The following is a 26,315-nucleotide window of genomic DNA, read 5'->3' as shown; positions in this document are numbered from 1 at the left end:
GATAAATCTGACTATTTTTAATGAAGATAATTTCATTTGAAAGACCGGTTTTGGCTTATCTGAAGGACATCACGGAACCCTTACTGGACCCTCTGCAGTTTGCCTACAGAGCAAACAGGTCTGTGAATGATGCAGTCAATGTTATGTTCTGCAACATCTGGACAGACCAGGGACTTATGCGAGGATCCTGTTTGTAGACTTTAGCTCTGCCTTGAACACCATCATCCCATCACTCCTACAGCCCAAATTAAACCAGCTCTCCGTGCCCTCCTCTGTCTGTCAGTGGATCGCCAGCTTTCTGACAGACAGGCAGCAGCTAGTGCAAATGGGAAAACTAAAATCCAGCACCTGCACCATCAACACTGGTGCTCCTCAGGGTTGTGTCCTCTCCCCACTGCTCTTCTCCCTGGACACAAATGACTGCACCTCTAATGACCCCTCTGTCAAGCTCCTGAAGTTTTCAAACGACATCACAATGATCAGCCTCATCCAGGACGGTGAAGAGTCTGCTTACAGACTGGAGGTTGAACAGCTGGCTGTCTGGTGCAGCCTTAACAACTTGGAGCTGAACACGCTCAAGACAGGGGAGATGATTGTGGACTTCAGGACAAACCCCCCTGCTCTCCCCCCACTCACCATCATGGACAGCATTGTTACAGCAGTGGAGTCATTCAGATTCCTGGGAACCACAATCTTCCAGGACCTGAAGTGGGACATTCACATTGACTCCATTGTGAAAAAGGCCCAGCAGTGGTTGCCAACTGAGGAAGTTCAACCTGCCACAGGAGCTGCTGAAACAGTTCTACACTGCCATCATCGAATCTATCTGCACTTCAGTGACTGTTTGGTTCAGCTCAGCTACCAAATCCGACCTCAGAGGACTACAGAGGGTAATCCGGACTGCTGAGCGAATCATTGGCACAACACTCCCCACTCTCAAAGACCTGTACTTCTCCAGAGTGAGCAAAAGGGCAAAGACAATCACTCTGGACCCCTTGCATCCAGGACACTCAATCTTCAAACTGTTGCCACCTGGTCGACGCTACAGAGCCCTGAGCACCAGAACGACCAGACAATGTCTGCCTGGCAGACATAGGAACAGTTTCTTCCCTCAGGCAATCCATCTGATGAACACTTGACATACACGGAACACACAACACTACTCTTACATTATTTACTTAAAACACATACTTACTTATTTGTATTTCAATTTGCACATTTATATTTCAATTTGCACATTTTCCACTGTACATACAACTATATTTGTATACATCTATATTATATTCGTGTCTTGTCAATGGGATTCTGTTTACACTTTGGAGCTAGAACAAATTCCTGGTATGTGAAAACATACCTGGCAATAAAGATCTTTCTGATTCTGATTAAGATACAAGGCAGAATTTTAAAAAAATTACTATTATAATCTTTAAGCACTCGTTTTGTTTTTTAAAAAGACACGTATAAACGTGAAGTGTGCACATCAGTTCAAGTGTATAACATGCAATTTTCTTAAATCTATCCTGATCTTTTTGTGTACACCTTTAGCCCGAGCTATTGGATCTCGAGTTAAACCAATCACTGTTCAAAACAAGTAGGCGTTTCTACGTCTCAACCAATGAGCGTGTTGTATGGGCGGGACTTCTCGGTAGACCGTGTCCAGTGTTGAATACAAACTTAGCTACTTATTCAAACGTTAAAAAAGAATAAAGTAACAATCATAAAGATGCCGTTCATCGATTTAGAGACAAATTTGCCCGCGAGTAAATTTTCTGAAGACTTCCTAAAAAAGCTCTGCTCCACCGCAGCGGCTGTTTTGGGAAAACCAGAGGATGTGAGTATTGTTTAGATTTCAGCTAAAGTAGCTAGCTAACATTGTTTATAAGGTCATAGCACAGAGTCAAGTGAACGTGTCTAATGATTGTAAAGTGTAGGTGTGCAGTGGTATTGAGTTATAGTACAGGTAAGCATTAGCCAACAACAAGGTCTTGAGTAGACTTGCCTTGGGGGAGAAACTGTTATGGAGACTGCTGGTGGTGGCTCAGATACTCTGGTGCTTTCTGTCAGATGGCACAAGGGGTAGAAGGGGTCATCCACAATGCTGGTGGTGTATGTAGAGCTTGTTATGTGAGGTGGAGATGGTTGGTAGACAGACCTCGATGATCTTTACAGCTGTTCGCACAATTCATGGTAGGGTCTTGTGTAGTTCCTGTATCACAGAAAGGCTGCTCAAGATTATTGTCTTCTTTGAAAGGTTTGTAGGACTCATTTATTGTTTTTGATGCTCTAATTCTAGATACTATTATGAAGATAATTCAAAAGGTTAAGACACTGAGTTGTTAAACAGAATGTTGGCATTCAAGCCCCAGCACTGCCAAGCTGCCACTTAACCTTCTCTGTATCAACACTGACCCTGTGCTCTGACCCTGGGATATTTGAAGAAAAGAAATTCACTGTGTTGTAATTTATATGTGACAAATAAAGGCATCTTCTTCAACATGGACAAAAGAACTTGGACACTGGATTATAACACCCATATGTCGCTCTTCCCTAAACTGATTCCACAAGTTGGAAGCAGATAATTGTGTCTGATGTCTTTGTATGGAGTAGAATTACAATTTCCCTTCACAGGAATTAAGTGGCCCAACATGTTCAAGTATAACATTGCCCCTGTGCACAACGCAAGCACTATAAAGACATGGTTTGATAAAGTTGGACTGTTCGAACTTGAGTGCCCTGAATAGAGCTCTAACCATAACCTCATAAGCACTTTTAAGAATTGGAAAGCTGACTGCACACTAGACCTCCTTCCCAACAATAGTGCCTGACCTCACTAATGCCCTTGTGGATAAGTGAGTAAATTGCTACAACAAATGCTCCAAAATCTAGTAGAAAGCCTCAGAAGACAGTATGACTGTCTGCTTTATTTGTGTCTTTTGGTTACATGAGCTCACAGATACCCATATCTGGCTTGGTGCTGCTGTGATTGAGCTGCAGTGCTGATGCCATGTTTCATACAGTGCAGTGCATTATGAGAAACTCTGTAACTTGTCATGACTGAACTTTGACCCACATGCATTATTATTTTTTTATTTCATATACTGACAATTCCTCCCAAATTCACATGAAATTTAAAATTTAATCCGTCCCTGGGCTAATTTTTATTTTAATTTTTTTACTTTCCCCAATATTTTTGTGTGAGACTTCTTGCCATAAGCGCAATGAACAACTTGGGGCACTGGTGGCTCAAGTGGTTAAGGTTAAGGTTATTCGCCAGAAGGTCAGGATTCAAGCCTCACTGTTGGGCAATTGAGCAAGACACTTAACCCTATCTGCTCCAGGGGCACTGTATCATAGCTGCCACTGTGTCAAGTCAAGTCCAACCCCAACCTAAACCGCCAAAGTTGGGATATGTGAAGAAAATAATTCCACTGTGCTGTAAGGTACATGTGGCGATAATAAAGACTTCTATTTCATTAGATCATGTCACTACTACACTGATTAAACAGGGATCAGTGGCACTGTAGATTATTTCCCTTATTGGTTTGCACTTGTCACTTTGGGCTCTGTCTAAAATGCCTCCATATTGGCCTTCACCATAATAATAAGACATTTATCATGTTTATCACAAATTTAGTCAGCAGTATATGACTGTAGAGAGAGAAAAATAGAAAATAAATAATTGGGGAAAAATCCAGCTTGTGCTGCATGTAAACCTGGTTACAAGGTCTATATCAGTTACTGATTAATTATCATCTATGAGGTTTCCATATCTTGCCCTGCAGTTACCTCTGTCCTGCACAGTTTACTGTTTTCCAAGCTTTTAAACACTAACTTGAACATGACTTGGCAGATTAGGAGCATGAAAAACACAAAACTGTGCAGGATTATACTTGCTCCTATATAGGCAGGCCACAAGGTGTCATTATAGATCTTTGAGAAAAATTACACAGGATAACTTGGATTTAACCTCAAACTTTTTTCTCCCCACCAGAGGATGAATCTGGTGGTAAAGCCTGATCTGCCCCTGCTCATTGCTGGCTCATGTTCCCCTGCCGTGTCTCTCAAGGTTTCTGCCATCGCTGTGACCGACACTGCAGAGAAGAACAAGGAGCACAGTGCCAAAATCTTCCATTTCCTCACCCAGGAGCTGGGACTCAGCCAGGACCGGTTAGTAAGAGATATAACACCACTGTTTCAACACCTTCGTTTTTGTTTACTCAGACTGAACTAGTGTGTTTGCAGAAAACTTTCAGAACCAGATCTGGACTTAATTACTGTAATCTCTGATCACATTCAGTCAGTATATGAAGTATATGTTGGTGCAGATGTAATGTTTTAAAACAAGGGATCTTTAGACTACAAATAAAAGCAGTGATGTTTAGACGATGTAGGAATTTATTTATCTATCCTTCATTTATCCAGAGTTTAAAATGTCTTCCTGTAGGCTACAACTGATCTTAAGGATAAACAGCAGCCCTACTTTCATTTCATTTCTTTCATTTCTGTTTTATTTCGTATTTGTACTCACATTTGCCAAATGTATCTAATAGAATCCGTAGTGTAGGGATTACACTGTTCTGCTCTCTAGATAAGTCTTTAATATGAAGTGGATAGATATATATATAGTACCTTGCAAAAGTATTTACACTCCTGACCTATTCTCTCATATTACTGAATTACAAATGGTACATTGATATTTCCTTCCGTTTGATATCTTGTATTAAAACATTAAAACAATTTCATTGGAAAAATGTATTATTGTAAGCTGACATTGAAACCAAATAACAGATGGGGAAAATAATTAATTCCGTTCTGAGTTCCTTAACCATTAAGAGAGTTATTAACAAATATTTGATTTACCTGACTGTGTGTATGCATGCTGCATGTGGATCAGTGTGTTATGGTGGAAATGTGTATTCACATCATTCTCAGTGTTTATATTTGTTTTTGTTTCTTGTGTCTGTGTAGCATCGTGATCAGGTTCTACCCGCTGGAGCCTTGGCAGGTGGGGAAGAAAGGCACAGTGATGAGCTTCTTGTAGAGAAACCCACTTTACATCTACCACCATGCTGGGATTATGTCTAAGGGGATTTTTTTTTTACTGCACAATGTGTGAGAAACACTCAATTTTTAGCTTGAAATCTTCAGAATGGTACTGTATTTTATTTCTCATTCCTCTAAAGATACTATGCAGTTTATAACCTTATCACCTGCCTGAGTTACGTATCGTACGTGTGATTCCGTCAAACAAAAAGATCCACATGTTTCTATTTACTGAGAAAAGAAAAACAAATCTGGGGTACCTTGTCTTCTCACCACAGCGCTGGTAAATTCTTAGATCATGTTAGAAGTTGATGAATTTGCTATAACAGCAGGTTTAAATTAATCCACTAGTTCTTATACACAGGAACTTGGTTAGTCAAAGCGTAATAAGAAACTGATCGCAAAACCTACAATTTAACATAGACAACAGTTTAGTCCTTTATAAATTTATTCTAGCCCCAAGGGATTTTAGAAGGCAACATGGAGATGACAGACTTCCATAAATGTAGTTCATATTAAAGAACCGTAATCATTTCACTAGTGGCTTTTTGTCATGCAGTGTGGTCTAAAATTCATTTCACTTCTAATTCAATAGCCTGGCTGATTATGTGATTACTGATTATCGTTTTCTATTAATTGATTCATGTAGAATTTGTAATGATGAACCGTTTAAAGTGATGTTTATACCGAGGAGAGAAAAAGAAGACTGAAGAAGACACACAGACTGAATTTAACACAGAGAGAGAGAGAGAGAGAGAGAGAGAGAGAGAGATTACTGCAGAGAAAAGTATTAGCTTGGAAATGCTGAATTTTCTTTTTTTTTTCTTTTCTTTTCTTTTTTCAAAGAATTCTATTGACTTTTCTCTTATTGTACCTTTTTATTCTTTCAAAATTTACTGAAATTCTGCAGCAAGAAATAGTTTTGTTAAATCAGTTCTTTTGAATAAATGATTTCTTAAAAGAAAACTTGCCCAAAAATATAACAGATTAATAAAGTCACCTAAACTGTTGTAGTGTGTCAGTCATTTGTGATCTTTGATATTTTAACTGGGTCTAAAGGACAGAATTGAACCACTCCGGCGACTCATGACCTGCATATTAAAAAAAACATGGTTGCAGTCCTGGATGGCAGTTTATTTTGGGACAGTTATTTAATAAAAGAAAATATTTAAATAAATAATAATGTGTCTAAACATTGATTCTGTGAAGGACTGGTGTTTCTTCCAGGATTTAGCCTCTTACATTGAGCCCAGTGTTAGGCTCCAGGTCCACTGAATTAATGAGTTAAATGAACTCGGGGCTCTGTTTTAGTCTGTAAGTAAGAAGAAAGGCATCTAGTTTAATTTATTTAAAAAAAAAAATGCAAACTAAGTTCAAAAATGTGAAATACCATCACATGTATGAACTTTCAAAGTTTTTCAAGGAAATGTCTTAATATTATATATATATATATATATATATATATATATATATATATATATATATAATGTCTTAATATTTTTATATATCTATATATATATCTATATATATATATATATATCTATATATATATATATATATATATATATATATATATATATATATCTATATATAGATATAGATATAGATATATATATATATAATTGCACAGCAAATTAGTAGTCAGCGCCACGAGACCGTTGTCCGATTGGCTGGAGTAGACGGTGGGCGGAGTCCACCTATTTGTGGATTCTTGTGCACGTCTTGACGTTAGAAATGTTTCAAATCCACAAATGCGTGCCGTGATTCACAAATGCACAGAACGCGATTCACAAATGAGCAGGAAGCAATTCGCAAATAAATACAATTTATAAATATTTTTTTTATTTGCAAATCCCATTTTATTTATTTGTGAATTAAATTTCTTTTTGTGAAATTTGTAAAAATATTTGTGAAACTCTTTATATTTATTTGTGGATCATAGTGTATTTATTCAGAATAACGAAACAATTCTGACCCCATAAATAATGCATGTAAGTAATGAGGTCGATAAGTGGGTGGTTCTTACACGTGGGTGTATGATTGACAGAGGCTTCCTCGTATGGCTATAAAGAGGCGTGGTCTACAGTCGGTCATCAGATCTACAAGTCTGTAAGAGTTACGAAAGTGCGGTAGGGAAAGTAAAGGGAATCCGTAAAAATGGTGTTGGAAATTTATTTGGACCTCATTTCACAGCCTTGCAGATCGGTTTACATCTTCGCCAAAAAGAACAACATCCAGTTTGAGTACAAGAAGGTGTCTTTAATGGCAGGTAGGTGACAGAGAAAATCCTGAACTCTATAGTAGTGTAACATTAGAAATGCATTATTACTGTGAGTACTATGTGCTGTATAATGCAGTGGGACTGTAACTGAATTTTTATTTTATTTACTGTTTTGTATGATTTTGAGGTTATGCAGGGTTTTTTAGCCTGAAATCTGGATTCAGGGACATTGCTGAGATTGCAACACCCCCCCACCACACACCACCACCACCACCACCACCACCACAACCCCCAAGGGGGAAAAATATTTGTATTTTTTTTACTTTTTTTTATGCAAAACAGTCTGTAACATGTCACACATATCTACACAACAGCACTGCTCAGTACACAAAATGGCTTCAGACCCAGATTCTGTAGCTTAATCGATGTTTGTGCAATCCTTGCTCAACAAAAATGCAACAGAAAATGTTCTGCTCCTGCTTTTTAGCAGTGGTTCTTCTTTTCATGGCATGGTTCTTCTTTACCACTGTCTAACAACCAGGGTTGTTCGATCTTACATAATCCGTAAAGGGTCAGTGTGGCTTCATGTTTTTATTCAAGACAGCCAAAAGCCATATTTCGTAGTTTTTGAAAGCTAAGATCAACTAATTTTATCGCCTTTTGTGGATAATAATATCAGACACCTCTGACCTAGTGCCAGTCCTATGGCACTTCGTCATCAATGGCACTGTTTTAACAGTCGAATGCAACACAAACATGTACAAGCATATCTCCAAAAACACACAGCACCTTGTCATTCAGGATATGGTAGAATGGACAGGAATGACCGAAAGCAGTAGTGAAAACTTTTCAACAGTTGAAAAAACTCTCCATATTTGGCTAGTTCACTAAGTTGAGGTGTGTTTAGACTACGTGGGGTCTTCATGTGTAAATGATTTAATGCTGTTGTGTAAATCAGTCAAGCACTTCAGCACACCATCGCTTGGACTCCTGTGTCAGAGCAAATATGTCACAACATGCTGTACGGAATCAAATCATGGTGATTTTAAAGGCACGTATGTATGAACGTGTAAATGTGTTAAAAAAAAACATGTTAAAATAATCAGCCATTTGACAAATCATATGCTTTTACTCATGAATTACTGAAGCGATTTGCCAGGTTATTTGCCACTGTGTGTATTGTTATTTGTTGCTATTTTAAAAACAGATATATCGGATTAATAGCGATTCTTAATAAAGCCATCTTGTTTATACCTTTGATTTCCAGGTGAGCATTATGGGGAAGAATTTGGCAAGATCAACGTAATGAGAAAAGTACCCGCAATCCGAGATGGAGATTTTTGTCTTGGGGAAAGGTGCGTGTTTCACTACAGATGATCATCATTTTTAAAAAAATAAAACATTTGGTAATTACATGTATTAATTTGTAAACTCTTACCACACACACACACACACACACACACACAAATGTTGAATAATGTTATTTATTCGCCTGTAGAAGATTAGGTCTATATTTTAATTCATTTTCACAGCTCTAATTCTCAACAGGAAAAAAAAATATATATATTCCCTGGTGATGATCACAAGTGTATGAAGATCGTTGTGTTTGCCTACTGGACAAATCCTAATGGTGGAAGAAAGGCTTTGGTTGTTCTGAGTAACACAGGCTGTGTTGTTTGTCTCACTAGGCGATGGGGTGCTGTAATACTGGACTTAAATGCTCATTGAAACATTAGAACCAGCACTTCTATTGCATTTAAAACTGGCAAGTGAAAAACAGGTTTGTGCTAAGCTTCAAAATAATAAACTTGTGGTAACACAGGTTTATTATAATCTGATGGCTCTGTACAGGCAGTACACACATTTATTCATATCAGTAATTGTACTGTGTTCATATGCTATATTTTTCTATATATATGTGTGTGTGTGTGTGTGTGTGTGTGTGTGTGTGTGTGTGTGTGTGTGTGTGTGTGTATATATATATAATATATTTTGTATTTATTTTTACTTGTACAGCTAATTCCTTTTTATTTTACTTTTTCCTTTTTTTTTCGATTCTGTTTTTGAATAAATAGAGTAAAAATGAGAATCGTAAAAAATGGAAAAGTCTATTTACCCATCCGTAAGAGAAGGCACCAAAATGAAGCTCCACTCTGCCGGATGCACAAGCATTGCATCTATGACTACTATCACGACTATGGCTTCGTTTCATTTTTATTCTTTGGCTGATATTAAATGTGTTTCAGATGTTGAGACTCAACAGTCCCATGCCAAGGTATACTTCCTGCTTTTGTGCATTAGGCAAGAAACCTATAAGGAACCTTAGCTAGGTTACATCATGCCAAAGCAAGTCATTGTTTTGTTCAATCATTGTTCAGAACTGCTTTTCTGTTCATCATGCTTGTAAAGAGTGCTTATTTCTGTCGGCTTGAATCAGTCTGGTCATTTTCCTCGGACTTCCCACACATAGCAGAAAGCTATAGAAGCTGGAGCAAAACAAGACGGCAGAATCCCATCTTTAAAATTTATGAGGGTTTTTTCAGTTAGTAGTGAAAAAAGATCATGTTTGTTGATGTTTTTGTGGGAAAAGATCTGCTGTCATTTGTCATGCTTACCTGAATTGACTCCTTTTTGAAAGTAAGTACTAAATGTTTGCAAGACTGGTGAAAATAAAACACTGTATACTCTCTTTCCTTCAGTATTGCCATTATGCAATACCTGGTGGAGAAATATGGCACCCCGGATCACTGGTACCCAGCTGACTTGCAAAAGAGAGCACGTGTGAACGAGTATCTGGCCTGGCAGCATTCAGCTATGAGACCCCATGGGTCCAAGGTACTCTGGCTAAAGGTGAGTTTAATCTAAGTCTAAAGTCTCTAAGGATGCATTTTTCTCTTGTTTTTAATTGTAGCTTCCAGTACTAATAAACATACATAACTCATAAAAACTCATAACTAATAAATCATAGAATTTTTGTGTCTCTAGCTCATGATTCCAAAGGTTATGGGCACTGAGGTTCCCAAAGAAAAGATGGATGCTGCTATTGAGGATCTCGAAGGCTCACTGAAGCTTATTGAGGAAAAGTTCCTTCAAGACAGACCGTTCATTGCCGGAGAGGAGATCTCACTGGCTGATCTGGTTGCGATTGTGGAAATCATGCAGGTACAAGCCTACATTTTCTTTCTAAATGTGTAGAAGTATAACATGAACATGAAAAACAAATAAATGTCATTAAATGAACGAGCCAATTAGAAACCCATATTCTAAAAGGATAGTTTAGAATAATCATCACATACTGTAACACATTGGTGTCCAATTTTGTCCACAAAGGGCCAGTGTATGTGCAGGGTTTTATTCTAATCAGACATGATCTCAGACATGACCTGAAACCAAACCAAATCCACCAAAACTGTTAGCGCAGATGAGAATACATAATAAACCACTACTGCTGGAAGCCTAATGCACAAACACTGCACCATCTGCCCCATTATATGGCAGATCTTTTTAATGCAGAGCTTGAGAAGTGCTAGATTAAACGAATGTCAGTATGTTCCTTTAGATGTCCTTTTCTACTCCCCAAAAGTTTACCTGTATCTCAGAAATTCCTGTGTCTAGTCACCAGATCCTGCAAAGAATTAGTTTGGTTGCAGTTTTTGCCCATATGTGCAGCCTGGGTCATGTAACCAACACCGCTATTGTCCATACTGAAATGCTGGAAATTTCCAACTAAGTGAACCTAAAGCAATCCGTTGACCTAAGTGGTCCTCACTGTACCTTGGTGTTCTCGTTTTTGTAACTGCTTCAAAATTCACTGTTGTTCATGTACAAACACACCAAACACTATTTATGTGAAGAAAGATGCAGAAAGATGACATTTCACATATTGTGCTTCAGCATTCACATGAAAAGGGTGTATCCTTCCTTTTTAGTTAGTTTTGGCACTCAGGTTCACACTGTTGCTTTATGTGCTGTGTTTTGAGGTTGAGTAATCCTTACACTCAGCTGAATACAGTATTAAGTATCTTTTAAGGGATCCTTTTTTCATCATTTATAGAGAGCAGTATAAGTATTCAGGATACTGATATACTATCTGATATACTATCTATACTAATACTAACTATACTAATATGCTGAGTGATTCTCAGTCCAAATAAAGTGGAGTATTTGCCCTAGTTATGTGCTGCCTGTTATTGTGGTGTTAAACAAATGATCTGAAACTGATGACCTTGCTGTTGGTAGTCAGCAAGGAAACAAGCAAAATCTCATAATTTCAAAAGAAGCCGTCCTTGATTTCAACCTCTCAGTATGTAATCCACCATTTTCTGTGTCACGGCTCTCAGCCTGTAGGTGCAGGTTTAGATGTCTTTGATGGACATCCCAAGCTGACCGCATGGAAAGACCGAGTTCGGGCTGCGATCGGTGCTGAACTATTTGACGAAGCTCATCAGGGAATCCTTTCAGCCCAGGAAATGGCAAAAACCATGGATGGCAGCAAACTGCAGCACTTCAAAGCCAGGATCCTCAAAATGTTCCTATAAGAACAGAAAATTTATAGCATGAATCCAAGAATACCCAACATTTATTGAGTAACTTGAATGTAACTGTCACTGCAAGTTATATTTCATGGAAAACCTTAATTAATACAATAGACAAACACTGTCTCATTTCAAACCCATCACCAAAAATCTGTTAAAATATTGACAGTTCAGAGCAGACAATTTTACACCATCAACCTGAACATTTTTTTTCCAATGTATCATTGTTTTCCAATGATCTATGTTGCTTAGATTGGATGCAAGTGCATTTGTATTAAGTATTACAATGCTAATTAAACCTTGTAAATCATCAGTATCCAGAGTTGCTATGTTTCATTTTTTCCAATTTCAGGTTTTTACACATTTTATTGACCATGAAGCAAAAACTGAGTCTTCAGAGTATTGTTCCAGCAAATTATTTTTTACTATTGAGGAAAGAGCTGGGCGGTGAGGAATGTGAGTGTGATTTACAGTACACATGTTTCCTGCAGCTGAAAACGGGTTAATTCAGCCTTGTCTGTAGTTTTCTGTACTGGAGAAGAAAAACAACAGCTGTGACTTTTCCTCTTAATAATGATTCATCTTAAATATACCAGAAAGTTTGGTTGCACAGCAAAGGACTTGTGTTACATGCAATATCCTCTGTTATGAAATATGTTATTAAAGACATGTCCTGGATAAGTTGTATGCTTTGTCGGTTTCCAGAAACTTCCAGAGTTTGCAGAGAGTCTTAGCACTCAGACATTATCACTTAACGTCAGAATCCCTTAAAGGTTTTCGTTAAAAAGACATTTTAATTCTTGTACCATTCAGAAAAGACATAGCAGAGTGTAATTTCTTCTCAAAGCTTTGAGACCGTGTTGCAATTATTAGATAATTAAGGGTAAAGTCGAGTTCAAATTCACTAGTGATCTTTGCATCTGGAGTTTCCACATGAATGGTATTGTTATGGTCATGCTACTGTTATATAGTGATTGCCTGTTATGTGAAATCTGGAAGTTGCAGTAACTTGGAATCACACACACTAAATACAAATTCTGAGGAAATGTGTAAACATTTTAACATTGGCCTCTTTTTAGGGATAGATTCATTAATAACAGCAATTATGGATGCAATTAATTTTGTCTTAAAGTATGTCTGGTTGTTGCAATGATTCTTGTGAACACTGACTTTTGATATGTGATGATCTTTACTATTGTAAACATAACTGTCATCCATCAATTGTTAAAGCAAATCCTTCCTATATTTCTTTACAGCTAATACACTGATGATTAAACGATGACCGTCACCTAAAGAAAACCTGGTCTTTCATCATGGCTCTTAGAAGGAAGAAGGAAGGATAGGAAATAGGTGGAAAGATTAGATTTGGAATATTTTGTTAATCATTATAAGTCATAACTAGTAGTAGTGCTATAACTATAACTCTAATTTATGATATGTGAAAATACACTTTTATTCAATATCACATTTAGATATGTTTAGTTCAGGATACTTTATCATACATCCATGACTGGGGAACTCAAGATTTGAGGCTTTTAAAAAAAAATTTGCATTGCATGAATTTATTGGTTTTATTATTAAAGTGTATCTTGAAATATCTTGAAATAGCTTCAGAACAGGTAATGAAAGGCAGAGATGGCAATATAAAGTTAATTAAAATGGAGGTGGAGTTAAATGTGCTATCTGTCCCACAAATTGATGTTATTTTGGAATTTTGTATGTAAAGTAACTAACATGCATTATAATCTTTGTCAAAAAATCATGTCAAGGATCAACATCCTTCTAAAAGGAAATATTATAAAAGTAATCTCAAGCATTAAGCATGAAGCACTGTTAAGTGTTTTAGTTTAAAAAGAATGGAAAGAATATGGCACAACTGTGAGAGACAGGAGTGTGTGTGCCCTGCAATGGGTTGGCACTCTGTCCAGGGTCTAGCTGCCTTGATGCCCGATGACTCCTGAGATAGGCACAGGCTCCCCATGACCTGAGGTAGTTCGGATAAATGGTAGAAAATGAATGAATGAATGAATGAATGTGAGAGACAGGCAAGGTCATTCACCAGTCAGTGACAGAGTACACAAGGCTTACTGGATTTTTTTATTTCACAATTATGCAACAATGTTCTGTACCATATATCTGTCTCAGCAAGATATCTGAGCAAGAGACAGTCCTACACAATATACAGTCTCCTCTGACACTATTGAAACAGCAAGGCTAATTCAATTTTATGCACTACACACACAAAGACATTTGGGTTTGATATCAAAATGTTGATATTAGATTTAAGACAGTTTAAGATTTTAGGTTTTATTTCCTGTAATTTAAATATAGCTGTGTTAAACAACACAAAATTTAGAACTTTTACTAATCATCCAAATATTAGGTGAGCAAAAAACAAATATGTCTTGAACTAAATCACTGTAAACAATGCTAATAATGGACTACTGGCTGTGGAAGGTTGTGAGTTTGAATCCCCGGTCCACCAAGCTGCCAGTGGGCCCCTGAGCAAGGCACTTAAGCTTCAATTGCTCATTTGTATAAAAAATTAGATAAAATGTAAGTTGCTCTGGATAAGTTTGTCTGCCAAGTGATTGTGATGAGGAGGTGAAGCACACGTTCAGTTGGGTTAAGGTCTGGTGATTGTGATGAGGAGGTGAAGCACACGTTCAGTTGGGTTAAGGTCTGGTGATTGTGATGAGGAGGTGAAACGTTCAGCAGGGTTAAGGTCTGGTGATTGTGATGAGGAGGTGAAACACACGTTCAGCTGGGTTAAGGTCTGGTGATTGTGATGAGGAGGTGAAGCACACGTTCAGCTGGGTTAAGGTCTGGTGATTGTGATGAGGAGGTGAAGCGTTCAGCTGGGTTAAGGTCTGGTGATTGTGATGAGGAGGTGAAACACACATTCAGCTGGGTTAAGGTCTGGTGATTGTGATGAGGAGGTGAAACAGGTGAAACGTTCAGCAGGGTTAAAGTTTGAAGATTGACTTTTCCAGTCTAGAAACTTCCACTTGTATCGCCATCTACCGACGACATTTTGCCACTTCAGTAGTGATTCAACGTGAACTGAAAATTCGAATAACAAAATGAGCCAAATGCTGGACAGTGTGGAGGAAAACTTTTTTTTTTTTTTCGGTGAAGTCAAACAAAATGGCCGCCTCCATTCATTTTCTAGGCTTCATTAAATATCTTTTTTAGGAAGTTTTGGTGAATTTACGTAGTAAAAATAACTACAATTGTAAGGGCACATTTCATATGTATCACAAGTTCTCCTTAAAACTGTTTCTCTCCAACATCGAAACCGAAAGTATGTTTGTATTAACGGTAAAGGAAGTTATCCCAGTCTGGAAAAATCAGTTCAGCTGGACGACATGTTAGTGCTCGGTGTGTGTTAGCGCACTTGGTGTTAATTAGTGACTAAACATGTGACTTTTTTCACGAAGGAAAGGAGAGGAAATTGTGTGTATTTGTCACAAGACAAGATAGTCAGCTAATTACACTGAGGAAGTTTTCTAGAGAGACATAATGGGGTGTTCTTCAGTCACTCGGTGTTTTTTCGACTATTCCACTCCTAAAATCTTAGTGATCCAGAGTAAGAAAGTGGGAGCTATTTACCGCTTAGGACAGGCTCTGGTAATAGCATACATTGTTGGGTAAGTGTCATTTTTAAGTATCAGTGTATGTTTGATTATTTACATCTATTTAAAATAGACAAGACGCTTAAACGCTCAGAATTTTGTTTAATACACATAATAAATAAGATAATATTCGGTCTAATGCGACGGACTAATTTGCATATTCAGTATTATATATTCGGTCTAATGCCACGGTCAGTATTATATATTCGGTCTAATGCCACGGACTAATTTGCATATTCAGTATTATATATTCGGTCTAATGCCACGGACTAATTTGCATATTCAGTATTATATATTCGGTCTAATGCCACGGTCAGTATTATATATTCGGTCTAATGCCACGGACTAATTTGCATATTCAGTATTATATATTCGGTCTAATGCCATGGACTAATTTGCATATTCAGTATTATATATTCGGTCTAATGCCATGGACTAATTTGCATATTCAGTATTATATATTCGGTCTAATGCCATGGAATAATTTGCATATTTACTATTATTGTGTTCATTATTTAAAATTATCCGCATTTCATGATCGCATATATGGTTATGATATATGTAAGAATACAATACAATATGGTATTATTCAAATAAATAAAAAAACCCTGAATATTATCATTTATTTGTTAAAGAAGGTAATAAATGATTGGTTGATGGTAACAATGGTGATCAGTGATTGGTTGATGGAACAACCGATCTGTGCTCCATTTCTACTGAGCTTGGTGACCCCTGTAGTGATGCAGAAAACAGTAGAAAAGAACGCAGTCTACAATCCAGACCAAAAGACCTGAAACACTTGAGAAAATCTCTGGCATTTCTTGTACATTCTATGATTATTTCAGTCCAGTCCTTTTTTCAGGCAGATCTCAAGGTACATTTCAGAAATCACCATCTCCACCTCTTCACCTTTGATTGAGACTTCAAGGGCTTCAGGGGCTTCATTACACAGTGGAAATCTGTAGTGCTTGTTGAGCTGGAGGTGTTTCCCAGCATCATAAGACAAATGTTCTTCCCCAACCTCTTGTACTCTAATTTATCTTTATTGTGACTACAATACACGAGTAATCATTTCTACAGGTGTTATTTTTCAGTCCAGTGTATAATGAGTGAAGAGGAAGTAAGACAGCATGGTTCACTGGGGTACCATACTCAAGTGCATAGACATTTCTGACACGCAGTTGTGGAGTCTTACAAACTGTGGTCTGTTGGTCAGATAGTCCTTAATTCAGGACAAATTAATCTGTAGTCTGTGATGCAGTGTTAAACGCACTGGCGAAATCAAATAACATGATCCTAATTGTGACCCCAATTATTTCCAAGTTATTGTGAGGCTACAGTTTGTATATTCCCCAATAGTTACCTCTAAGATCTCATCCATTTTAATGGTCAGGGACTTGAATTGGACATGATGATAGAGTGCAAGTTTTACTTTTATTTAGAAGCTGAATCCTGCTTTCTTTCCATTGGATTTCTTGCATCTTGATCTTTGGCATCCAGATAAACGAAGGATGCGGAGCAAACAGCTAGTCTAGTACAAGAATTATTCTGTATGGGGCAAAAATATTCCAAAGGCCAAAGCTGTCCAAAAATCAATCTATCTGTCTATAAAAATGTAAGGTTATGTGGGGCTATGTAGCTCTAATGTTGATTATATTGTGTGTGTGTGTGTGGGGGGGGGGGGTGTTAGTGCATAATAGTCATTTCTAATGTCTGCCTTATGAAATAAATCTCCTTGCACAGATATGTGTGTATTCTGAAGAAAGGCTACCAGGACACTGATTCCGTCATCAGCTCAGTCACTACCAAGGTGAAAGGTCTAGCACTGACCAACACAACGGACCTGGGCCTGCGCGTCTGGGATGAGGCCGACTACATTGTGCCCCCTCAGGTAGTCCGTTGTTCTAAGAAAGAAAAGGTACCGTGGAGAACTTAGCTAAACATCCTGGACTGTGGTCAAACAAGCTCTGTGTTCCAGTATTGATTTCAGCCTCCACTGTAAACTTCCTCTAACCACTTTAGCAGAAGCAATATTTTTTTTTTTAAATAAGGTGAAAGTGGATTCCGTTTCCCTTTCAGCTCATGTGCTAAGAACTATATATACACAGTATATAATTTTTTTATAGGGATAATAAGCTCGGTACATAAAACCACTTTGAACATACCACATAAAATATTTATTATTATTTTAAAAAACTTCGGGTAAATTTATTTTATTCTTTTGTTCCCCAAAGGAAGCTAATCTTAAACCCCACATATATGAAAGCATATATCTTTGGACAGACAAATGTGGTTGTTTCGCAATTTGTGTAACAATGTGCTGCTGCTCTACTGTCCTCCATACTGCACTCAGTTTATCATATCTCATAAATTATTACATCACTAATAATGTAATAATGTTATAAAATATATTTCTCATCATACACAGCTTATACTCCAACTAATAGAAAGTGCTTTGACAGTGAAAGGATGAAAAGGAGTGTGTAAGACAGCACTGGAATGCAGGATGAAGGAGTGGGAATGAATTTGATTCAGGGTGCTTCAAAATTATACTCTGTTTAATCAATTCTTCAATGTGAAGAACCCAAATGATGATGATGATGATTATTATTATTATTATTATTATTATTATTATTATTATTATTAGACTCCTAAATATAAGGCTTCTAAAATGGAATATTAATCATTTTCGGTCTATAATGAAAAGAACTAGGCATGTTTGATGTTAAGAATTAATTCATGTAAAAGCAAATTCTGGAATTTTGTTCATCAGTGGATGAGAGAGATTGTGACGCATCTAAGAAACTATTCTTTTTCCCGTCCTTTGTAAAGTAGGGGTGTGGGAGCACACGCAATAACAGGCACACGTCTAATAGATATGTGTGAACTGTTGAACTTTTCTCCACTGGTTGGTGTGATGGTGTGGGATTGTGGTAGCCTAGTGGTTAATGTGATCAGAAAGTTGTGAGTTTGAATCACAGGTCCAGCAAATTGCCATTGCTGGGCTACTATGCAAGGCCCTTAAAATGAGGTAAAATGTCAAGGGCCTAGCTCCTGCTCTGGCCTGCAAGTATTTTAAGTATTTTAAGACTGAGAAGCTTGGTGATTGAATGCCTCATTCACACATGGTATAAAAGTAGTGACGTGCCGTGACAAATTTGTAATGGTTTTAATTTGTGCAAATGTGGAGGAACTAGCAATGGAAGTGAAGACAGTAGAACGCATGTAATCCATAACAAAGTTTTCATTCATATATACAGTGGTTAAATTTATACATAAACACCAAATCTCCCTTCATGGTATTTTATTTTAGCAGCAAGGAAAATGAATATGGAACAGTAGCTCGACCACCCATTGATAAAAATTATTACTATGAAAACCAGTACTAAGAACTACTGACTACTCTGTAGTACAGCCTCCGGAGTCTTGCAACAATAAAACTGCTGGATGTATGAATGTAGCATAACAACATCAAGTTCAGCATTTATTTCTTTAAAAAAAATCAGCGGTGCTTTACTATACAGTGTGGTATGTTTTCTGCATGTCACTAAAGAAAAGCAATACTATTTTGTTTTTACCAGTATGATTTCTCTGTGGCACAGAATTTTCCCCCAAACCCAGGGCATCCCATTTAATGCCAAGTTAATCACAATTCCTGCTTCACCTTTCAGAATGAAGAAAATTGTATATCTTCATTAAAGATCATGAAGTATACATCTAATCTAATCTTTTGGAGTGTAATTGGATCCATTTCCTTTCATTCTATTGTTACTAGTGTGCTCCACTAGTTTACCTGTTCTGTCATGTTTATTGGTCTGTAAGAAACCGATTGTGTTCCTTTTTAAAGAGGCAGATTTCAGCCCGTTTCTAGATAAATGTGGCCTTTGTGATTGAATTGTATGTGTGTTTTCTTTGTCAGGAGGAGAATTCATTCTTTGTGTTGACGAACCTGAATATCACACCAAACCAAACACAGTCACGATGTCCTGAGGTGGGTTTTTATTCCTTGATGCACAATGTGTGATAATCCAGTAATCATATTCATAATATCTAACACAGTACCAGAATCTTTAGTTAACTTTGTGATTGTGCATATCTATGTGCTGTGTGCTTCTTGTCTTTTGGCAGGCTGTAGCAAAGGGTGAGTAGAACACAGTCTACACTGTGCATGCTGTTTGACTTGGCTTTACTCCTCAGTTCTTGTCAAAAAGGAAGTGAGATATTGTGGATAGAAACTGCGTGCATGCTAGTCTCTCACAATGATTTTACACATTTCTACATAGATTTGATTATCATATAAAACTGACAAAAATAGTATATACAAATGTACTGAAAATTAAAAAATGAAACTCAAATGCAAAAGTAAGAAACAACAACAAACGGGATTTGGAAAAAGATCAAATGAAATGTTAAAATCTAAATAAATATGAATATAAAAAGATCATCTTTAAAGAGAAGATATGAGATGCTAGGTCTGAAGACATGCCATTCTAAAGCAACATTAGTAAATAATAATCATGCCAATAATAATGCTTGCAGTAGTCCACGTTTCCAGTGAAAAAGTCACTGTCATCTCAGTTCCAGAACATTTCAAATGATACGTTATGTATTACACACACATTCGTTTCACATGAATGAAAAAGCAGAACATTTCAATATTTATTCAGATTAAACTGTATTTCTAGACTTTCATAAATGAAATTATTCTACAAATTGTCTTGTAGAATCCTGGACTTGAAACATCATGTGATTCAGCTCGAGACTGTAAGAGAGGATTTCATGACAGTCGACGAAACGGTAAAGCCCAGAGAGAGACTTAAAATATCATTATTCTTCTTCACATCTTTTTCATGTCATTTCATGACTGTGATCTTGTGGGTAACCTGTAAAACATTCCAGCTTCATCACAAAATTATAAGTATTTCATCATTTTGTTGAAAATTTCTGTTTGTTGTTTCATAGCAAAATAATTGCTGAAGATTCCTAACTTTAGGTCAGAAATGCAAGCTGTTCTTCCAAGCCTTACTTGGATGATGGACAATGATCTAAGTACCAACTTTTCAAGACCAAAGCACCTGTGGTGAACCTTACCTTAAGTGTGGCCAATAGAGATACATAAGGCTCACAGTCTATGTAAAATACTGCTGTCTATTCACTGCTGACAGCCCCATAGGATGTGAAGTCCTTAGCCATTAGAAAGAAAAACATAAGCTTCTTTATCACAAAGTGCACAACTTTTCATTATTATGCTGGAATAAAGAGTTTTGTGGCTTTTAGGCATGAGACAGATGCAAAAGTTGTTAGGTGCAACACAATGAAGTGCAGGACTCGGAGGAGCCTAACAGCCTACAACCACTTCATATACAGAGACAGACTCTGTGGTTGTTCCTCATTCTGTAAACATGAATAATGAACTCACCCAGTCTGGAGCTTTCTGATGAGCTGACAGTAATATAGACGTGCAGATTGTCAGTAGGCAGTTAACTGCAGTCTGATATTAAGACAGGCTTAGTGAAACTGACCCTTAGTGTTCTGGTCCATTTCATGGTGCTTAACAAGCACTACTAGTGTAGATCATTGTCTCCTTCTGTCTAAAATTTTAGGTTATATATAGGTACATTTTAGGGCATCATTAGAATTTAAATAATTGAGTTTAGTAACAGTTATATCCATTCAATTAAATAATTGTAAATTGGCCTAAGCATGCAATTGTTGTCCTTCCATTGCTCCCTGTAAGGGGTTGTCGTAGCAGATTCGAGCCGCATATTGTGGTTTGGCACAGATTTTATGCCGGATGCAACCCTCCCATTTTTATACAGGCTTGAGGCAGGCACTAAGAGATCCCTCGGTGGTTGAGTTGGTCCTCTGCTCAGGAATTAGCTCAGGGTGTAGGATCACCAGGGATATCCCAACACTGGATGCAGTAAATATCTGGAAATCTCAAACTCAGATCGCACAAACCCAAATAGTACTCCAAAGTGCTTGCCAGTTGTCGATACTGATCCTTTCAGGTGAGTAATAGACACAAACATGCTATTCCAGCAAAGGTGGGGGTCAGAACCCAAGCAGCAATTGGGAGTTATTCAGGACATAATGTCAAAGGTACAGAGGGCTTTCCGTATTGTTTCTGGAATTACATAGTTCCTTGTCAACCACCACAAAAAATAAAAGACTCATGCCAACAGGCTATACTGACTGATATCTGCTAAAGAGGAAGCTAAGAATAGACTTTTCTATTTCATCTGCGTCGGACAACAATGAAACTAGCGACACCGCTTACTCAAAATGGCTTCCTCTGTTAGGAACCACAAAAGAGATCATGGCTACTATTGGGAACCAACGATATCAGAGTGGCTTTTCTACATCACTTACCATAGACACACAAAAATCGAATTGATGCTGAGGTTGTACTAGTAAGTTCCCTACTTATTAGATTGATGCAGCCTTGTATGCCGCATGTACCCAGGGAATAAAAATCTAGGTAGTTTTTAAATCTAGGTCGTTTTGGCTAATAAAGAACACCTGCAGAAGAGTGTTGTTTAATCTGAATTCAGTGTTAAATGAGATTTAGGAACAGGGCCAACAAAAAGATGTGTAGATGCACACATGTCTAGTTTGCATCTACCTGGTCACTATGGTGTGAAACACTAGGCCATTTCTTATACAGTGAAAAGTGTTTTTTTGAACACTGTTCACTTAAAACTGTCTTTCCTTTCTTGGTGTCCCTAAATGCATATGTGGCAGAATTGTCTGCTCGCCAACAACTAGTTGTCTGTTTGCTGCTGGGAGCACATACACTAGTCAAGTTTTTCTCAAGAATGTGGAATATCTCTGACCTCTTTGCACGATGATGATTTGAAGCAGTTGGAGCATGAAAATATACAGATAACATTTTGATGACCATCACTAGAGCCAGATGACTATGAATTGAAAGCACTGGGGACCAGAATTCACACATGCCACATTTTGGCTACACTCAGGTTTCCTTTTAAAGATGTTGTTACTGTGGTATATATTCCAGTTTCCAGTGAAGGCTCTAAAGTGTCATACAGAAGTAACTGCATGCTGGTGGATCACTAACCCACTCCTTGTTCTATGGGAGCGCCATAAAAGATCTCCACTGCCTAAAGTGAAGCTATCCTTTTTGTAATCGTGTGAGTGCCTTCTTCCATTATATCTCGTCTATGGATACCTCCTGGGCACACGTGGAAAGTGGCACCATAGTGTTCACAGTCTACCTCCACCAGATTTTACATTAAATATTGCTTCATTCACCGATTCCTAGGAATTCTGCTCTGTTGGTATGGAAATGAAATACAGCATGAGAATAAGTAGGTACCCAGGGTTCTGCAACTTAATATAGGATCACTAAATCTTCAGGATCCTTGATGAGGATGGCCAGAGGTTGTGTTTACTCACATGTAGTCTACCCACATGGTGTCCTGAGCCGACAACTTCAGAACTCTGCAAGGAAACAAACGAGATACTGTACAGTTTTTTTTTTTATGACTTTAAGGTGTGCAGACTGGCAGGTGCGTGAACTTTTCAGAGACCGAGAAGACTTGTGAGGTGTATGCCTGGTGTCCTCTGGAGAAAGACAACAGTCCTCCAAAGTAAATTCCTCTTAAAATATTATTTTTGCCGATAAGATACATTTTGTACATCATGTTGAATTTCTTTTCTTTTTTTTCTTTTTCTTTTTTTTTTTTTTTTTTTTTTACATAAAATCAACATCATTGCTTTAACACCATATACTACTTGGGAAACTCTAACTCCTCCCAAAAAGCCATAAAATTCTGTGATTTCATGTGGCATTGCCTAATAGAGCCCAAATGATTTTATTATTACAGCATAGATGGAATGAAAACCTGCACACATACCAGCCTTTTCCAGATTGGTTGATAGGACCACTGTCTTGTCTTATCATAAAGAAAATGGAGACATGGACATCTGAAATGATCCTAGCCAGTAGTAGTCTTTAAATTTCTGTGTATATTTAGATTTTATTATTTATTTAGGTGAAATTCTAAATAAAATTGGGCAGGGTAGTGGCACAGCAGGTAGTATTGCCTAAACAATTGCCTGATTTTGGGTTTCTATCATAATTTCTTTTTATTAATGAACAATAGATATGAATGTTTGTAATCTCAAACTCACATTTTTTTTGGCTCTTAGACCTCCAATGTTGGCAGAAGCAGAAAACTTCACTGTCTTAATAAAAAACAGCATTCAATACCCCAAATTTAATTTCAACAAGTACGTTGACTACATGCATTACAATATTTCAGCATTATAAACACAATGTTCTATTATTTGAATTCAGACGCTCAGCATTTTTTTTCTTTATACAGAAGAAACATACTCCCGCATGTAAACAGCACCTACTTGTCGAAGTGTGTGTTTAACCGTGAAACAGATCCAGACTGCCCAATCTTTAGACTCGGAGACATCGTGTCTGAGGGTAATGAGGATTTCCAAACCATGGCAGTTCAGGTAGAAGATATAATTTATGTTGATTATATTTAAGTAAATATTATGTGAGAAAATAAATTAGCATGGTTGAGATTTAAAAGTAAACAAAACTGCACTACAACTAAAAAAAAAAAAGTCATACTGTACAATGATCATCTTTTTTGATGGTCGATATCCTATTACTTAGTAAATAGGACATCGATGATCACTTGCCTTTGGAAATATTTGTTTCCCAAAATCATTATTAAAATAAAGAAAATAACTGAAAATATTGTTGACGTTAATGAATTAAACTCTGTTCACAGGGGGGAGTGATGGGAGTGCAGATCCGCTGGGACTGTGATCTGGACTTGTCTGAAAAGTCATGTGTCCCTCAATATACATTCCGCAGATTAGATAATAAGGATCCAGACAACGTTGCTCTAGGATACAACTTTAGGTTTGCTATATAATAATAGATGTAGAGAAATGTATCACATGTGTTTATTGCACAATAACTGTATTTTCTTGCTATGTTTCTCTTTTAATACCACTGTCCAAAATGACAGGTTTGCAAAATATTTCAAAAATGCAGAGGGCCAAGAGATCAGGACGTTAATCAAAGGCTACGGCATCCGTTTTGATGTTATGGTCTTTGGAACTGTGAGTCTTTCTCTCAGGTCTACTAAAAACAAGCACTGTTTTAATGTTCTCAAATTAATTCACCTTTATTGCTAACACAGGCAGGGAAATTCAACATTATCCCAACACTGCTGAACATCGGGGCTGGCTTAGCTCTCCTTGGCCTGGTAAGTGATGTATGGATTTGGAAATCAAAACTAATCTTAAAAGAGGAAGTAAAAAAGGGGAAAAGGCACAATTTTGGCTCATCGTGGAACACCAATAAAAATGTGAAAGAGTGAGAATGCTGACCAAGGACAAATGTTTTGTCTTACAGAGCTTTGTGTAAGTATTTCAAAATTATAATGTCTGTAAGCAGAAATGGAGGAAATTAGACATTGATTTAATTAAAGAGCCAAGGCTTTCTGATGCTATTACCACCATGCTGGAGGATGGTGTTCAATTGAATTCCTTTCAGTTGATTTGTAAAGCACTTTTAACAGTTGGCATTGTCTCAAACCAGCTTTAAAGAAGCACAGAAACAGAATAGAAATCTATCGCATGTCACATTGTGATGAGTAGTATTGGGTTTCTGCCAAACACAGTATGTTACAGGTGAAAATGTTTTTTGTTGAAATGTTTGCTCTTTAATCGAGTTCCTAATATTCGTTTTGGGATTTCATATAAGGCTCAACACTTTTCAATAAAACACTCCAGGCTATTGTTTTTCTGTAAATAATTTCTCCCAAGCTAAGGATCTTTCCAGTTCCCTCAGAGTTACTTTAACTTCTCGGTTACTAACCAATAGCGAATAGAAGTCCAAGTATAATTCTGTACATACTGTATGGAGCACAGTGACTTTATGGTTAGCATGATTGCCTCGCACCTTCAGGTTTGGTGTTTGATTCCTGGCTCTGCCATGTGTGTGTGTGGAGTTTGCTTGTTCTTTCCATGCCTCAGGGGTTTCCCTTCAGATACTCCAGGATTCCTTCTCTATTCTAAAGACAAGCATCTCTAAATCGTTTATAGTGTGAACGAGTGTGGTAGACAGCCATTCTGTCCAAGGTTTACCCTGCCCTGTGTCCCAAGTATGCTGCGATAGACTCCATGTTCCCACTGTCCCAGTAGGATCGTCTTTTATATATTCAAGCTCAAGTTATGAAGTTCATCCTGTGTTTGATTGTTGTTGTTTTCCAGGTAAATGTGGTGTGTGACTGCATTTCTCTGACCTGTATGACGAAAAAACACTATTACAGAGAACAGAAATATACTTATGTCAATGACTATGAAATCGTGAGTATTTTTTCATTCCTATTTTTTCAGACATCATGCATTACTAAATCTACTTTACTCTAAAGACTTGAAAGATTCTTCTAACAGTACATTTAACCAGCATTTAAAATGGCCTACTCTGTACAAATGCTTAATCAGTGCATTTCTTTGTTTGCCTGTTAGTTGTCCAAAGATGAACCATAGAAGAAACTCTGTCATGACAAGAAGATTCGCTTTGTGTCTGTTGGCAGATGTGATATTGTTGCATTGTGTATTAATGAACTGAACATTTTTGTTACTTTTATAAATCAATTAAATGTAAATGGGCTCACTCGGTTAAGTGTCTTTTTCTATAATTAATATTTATTCTTTATTCTTTATTCAATCAGAAATGTTAAACATGACATAATATTGTGATTATATCTGTTCAGTTGAATTTCAGAAACTGAAATTAGCCAATCAGCAGGGTTCTTATTCAGTATACAGTATGATGTTTTATCAGATGTGGGGATGAACATGTCATAAGATTTACACAAT

The 26,315-nt window shown here is 37.2% G+C and overlaps 3 protein-coding genes across 4 annotated transcripts; all 3 read left to right on the top strand.

The window, feature by feature from the left end:
• The first annotated feature begins 1,623 nt into the window (after positions 1 to 1,623).
• Positions 1,624 to 6,051, top strand: ddt (D-dopachrome tautomerase). The gene is made up of 3 exons (XM_027178850.2): positions 1,624 to 1,831; positions 3,992 to 4,167; positions 4,969 to 6,051. Exons 1-3 carry the CDS (start codon positions 1,724 to 1,726, stop codon positions 5,039 to 5,041), a joined length of 357 nt encoding a protein of 118 aa, XP_027034651.1. The 5' UTR covers positions 1,624 to 1,723; the 3' UTR covers positions 5,042 to 6,051.
• A 1,078-nt stretch (positions 6,052 to 7,129) lies between these two features.
• Positions 7,130 to 12,115, top strand: gstt1b (glutathione S-transferase theta 1b). Its single transcript, XM_027133557.2, has 5 exons — positions 7,130 to 7,312; positions 8,532 to 8,619; positions 9,964 to 10,114; positions 10,250 to 10,426; positions 11,605 to 12,115. The coding sequence occupies exons 1-5, from the start codon at positions 7,201 to 7,203 to the stop codon at positions 11,800 to 11,802; spliced, it is 726 nt and encodes a 241-aa protein (XP_026989358.1). The 5' UTR covers positions 7,130 to 7,200; the 3' UTR covers positions 11,803 to 12,115.
• A 2,447-nt stretch (positions 12,116 to 14,562) lies between these two features.
• Positions 14,563 to 26,109, top strand: p2rx4a (purinergic receptor P2X, ligand-gated ion channel, 4a). Of its 2 annotated transcripts, none has more exons than XM_027133542.2 (12): positions 14,563 to 15,449; positions 17,178 to 17,325; positions 19,354 to 19,425; positions 20,159 to 20,231; positions 22,951 to 23,047; positions 23,610 to 23,690; positions 23,786 to 23,927; positions 24,212 to 24,345; positions 24,455 to 24,548; positions 24,629 to 24,694; positions 25,704 to 25,799; positions 25,962 to 26,109. In XM_027133542.2, the coding sequence occupies exons 1-12, from the start codon at positions 15,322 to 15,324 to the stop codon at positions 25,980 to 25,982; spliced, it is 1,152 nt and encodes a 383-aa protein (XP_026989343.1). In that variant the 5' UTR covers positions 14,563 to 15,321; the 3' UTR covers positions 25,983 to 26,109. The 2 variants fall into 2 exon arrangements, with proteins under 2 accessions (XP_026989343.1, XP_026989333.1); XM_027133532.2 differs by having other exon boundaries at positions 17,178 to 17,352.
• The last annotated feature ends 206 nt before the right edge of the window (positions 26,110 to 26,315 follow it).

The sequence above is a fragment of the Tachysurus fulvidraco genome, chromosome 21 (assembly GCF_022655615.1).
Source record: "Tachysurus fulvidraco isolate hzauxx_2018 chromosome 21, HZAU_PFXX_2.0, whole genome shotgun sequence".
In the NCBI taxonomy this organism is placed as follows: domain Eukaryota; kingdom Metazoa; phylum Chordata; class Actinopteri; order Siluriformes; family Bagridae; genus Tachysurus; species Tachysurus fulvidraco.
The sequence above is the reverse complement of the archived record's forward strand: the minus strand, read 5'-3'. Positions and strand labels throughout refer to the sequence as shown.

Excerpts from the sequence above, each read along its gene's own strand:
- ddt (XM_027178850.2), top strand. The coding sequence starts at position 1,724 with ATGCCGTTCATCGATTTAGAGACAAATTTGCCCGCGAGTAAATTTTCT. Across the intron at positions 1,832-3,991 it reads TTTTGGGAAAACCAGAGGAT|AGGATGAATCTGGTGGTAAA; the intron begins GTGAGTATTGTT and ends TCTCCCCACCAG. Across the intron at positions 4,168-4,968 it reads CTGGGACTCAGCCAGGACCG|CATCGTGATCAGGTTCTACC; the intron begins GTTAGTAAGAGA and ends GTGTCTGTGTAG.
- gstt1b (XM_027133557.2), top strand. The coding sequence starts at position 7,201 with ATGGTGTTGGAAATTTATTTGGACCTCATTTCACAGCCTTGCAGATCG. Across the intron at positions 8,620-9,963 it reads GATTTTTGTCTTGGGGAAAG|TATTGCCATTATGCAATACC; the intron begins GTGCGTGTTTCA and ends TCTTTCCTTCAG. Across the intron at positions 10,115-10,249 it reads CCAAGGTACTCTGGCTAAAG|CTCATGATTCCAAAGGTTAT; the intron begins GTGAGTTTAATC and ends TTGTGTCTCTAG.
- p2rx4a (XM_027133532.2), top strand. The coding sequence starts at position 15,322 with ATGGGGTGTTCTTCAGTCACTCGGTGTTTTTTCGACTATTCCACTCCT. Across the intron at positions 23,048-23,609 it reads AAAGACAACAGTCCTCCAAA|ACCTCCAATGTTGGCAGAAG; the intron begins GTAAATTCCTCT and ends TTTGGCTCTTAG. Across the intron at positions 24,346-24,454 it reads GCTCTAGGATACAACTTTAG|GTTTGCAAAATATTTCAAAA; the intron begins GTTTGCTATATA and ends CCAAAATGACAG.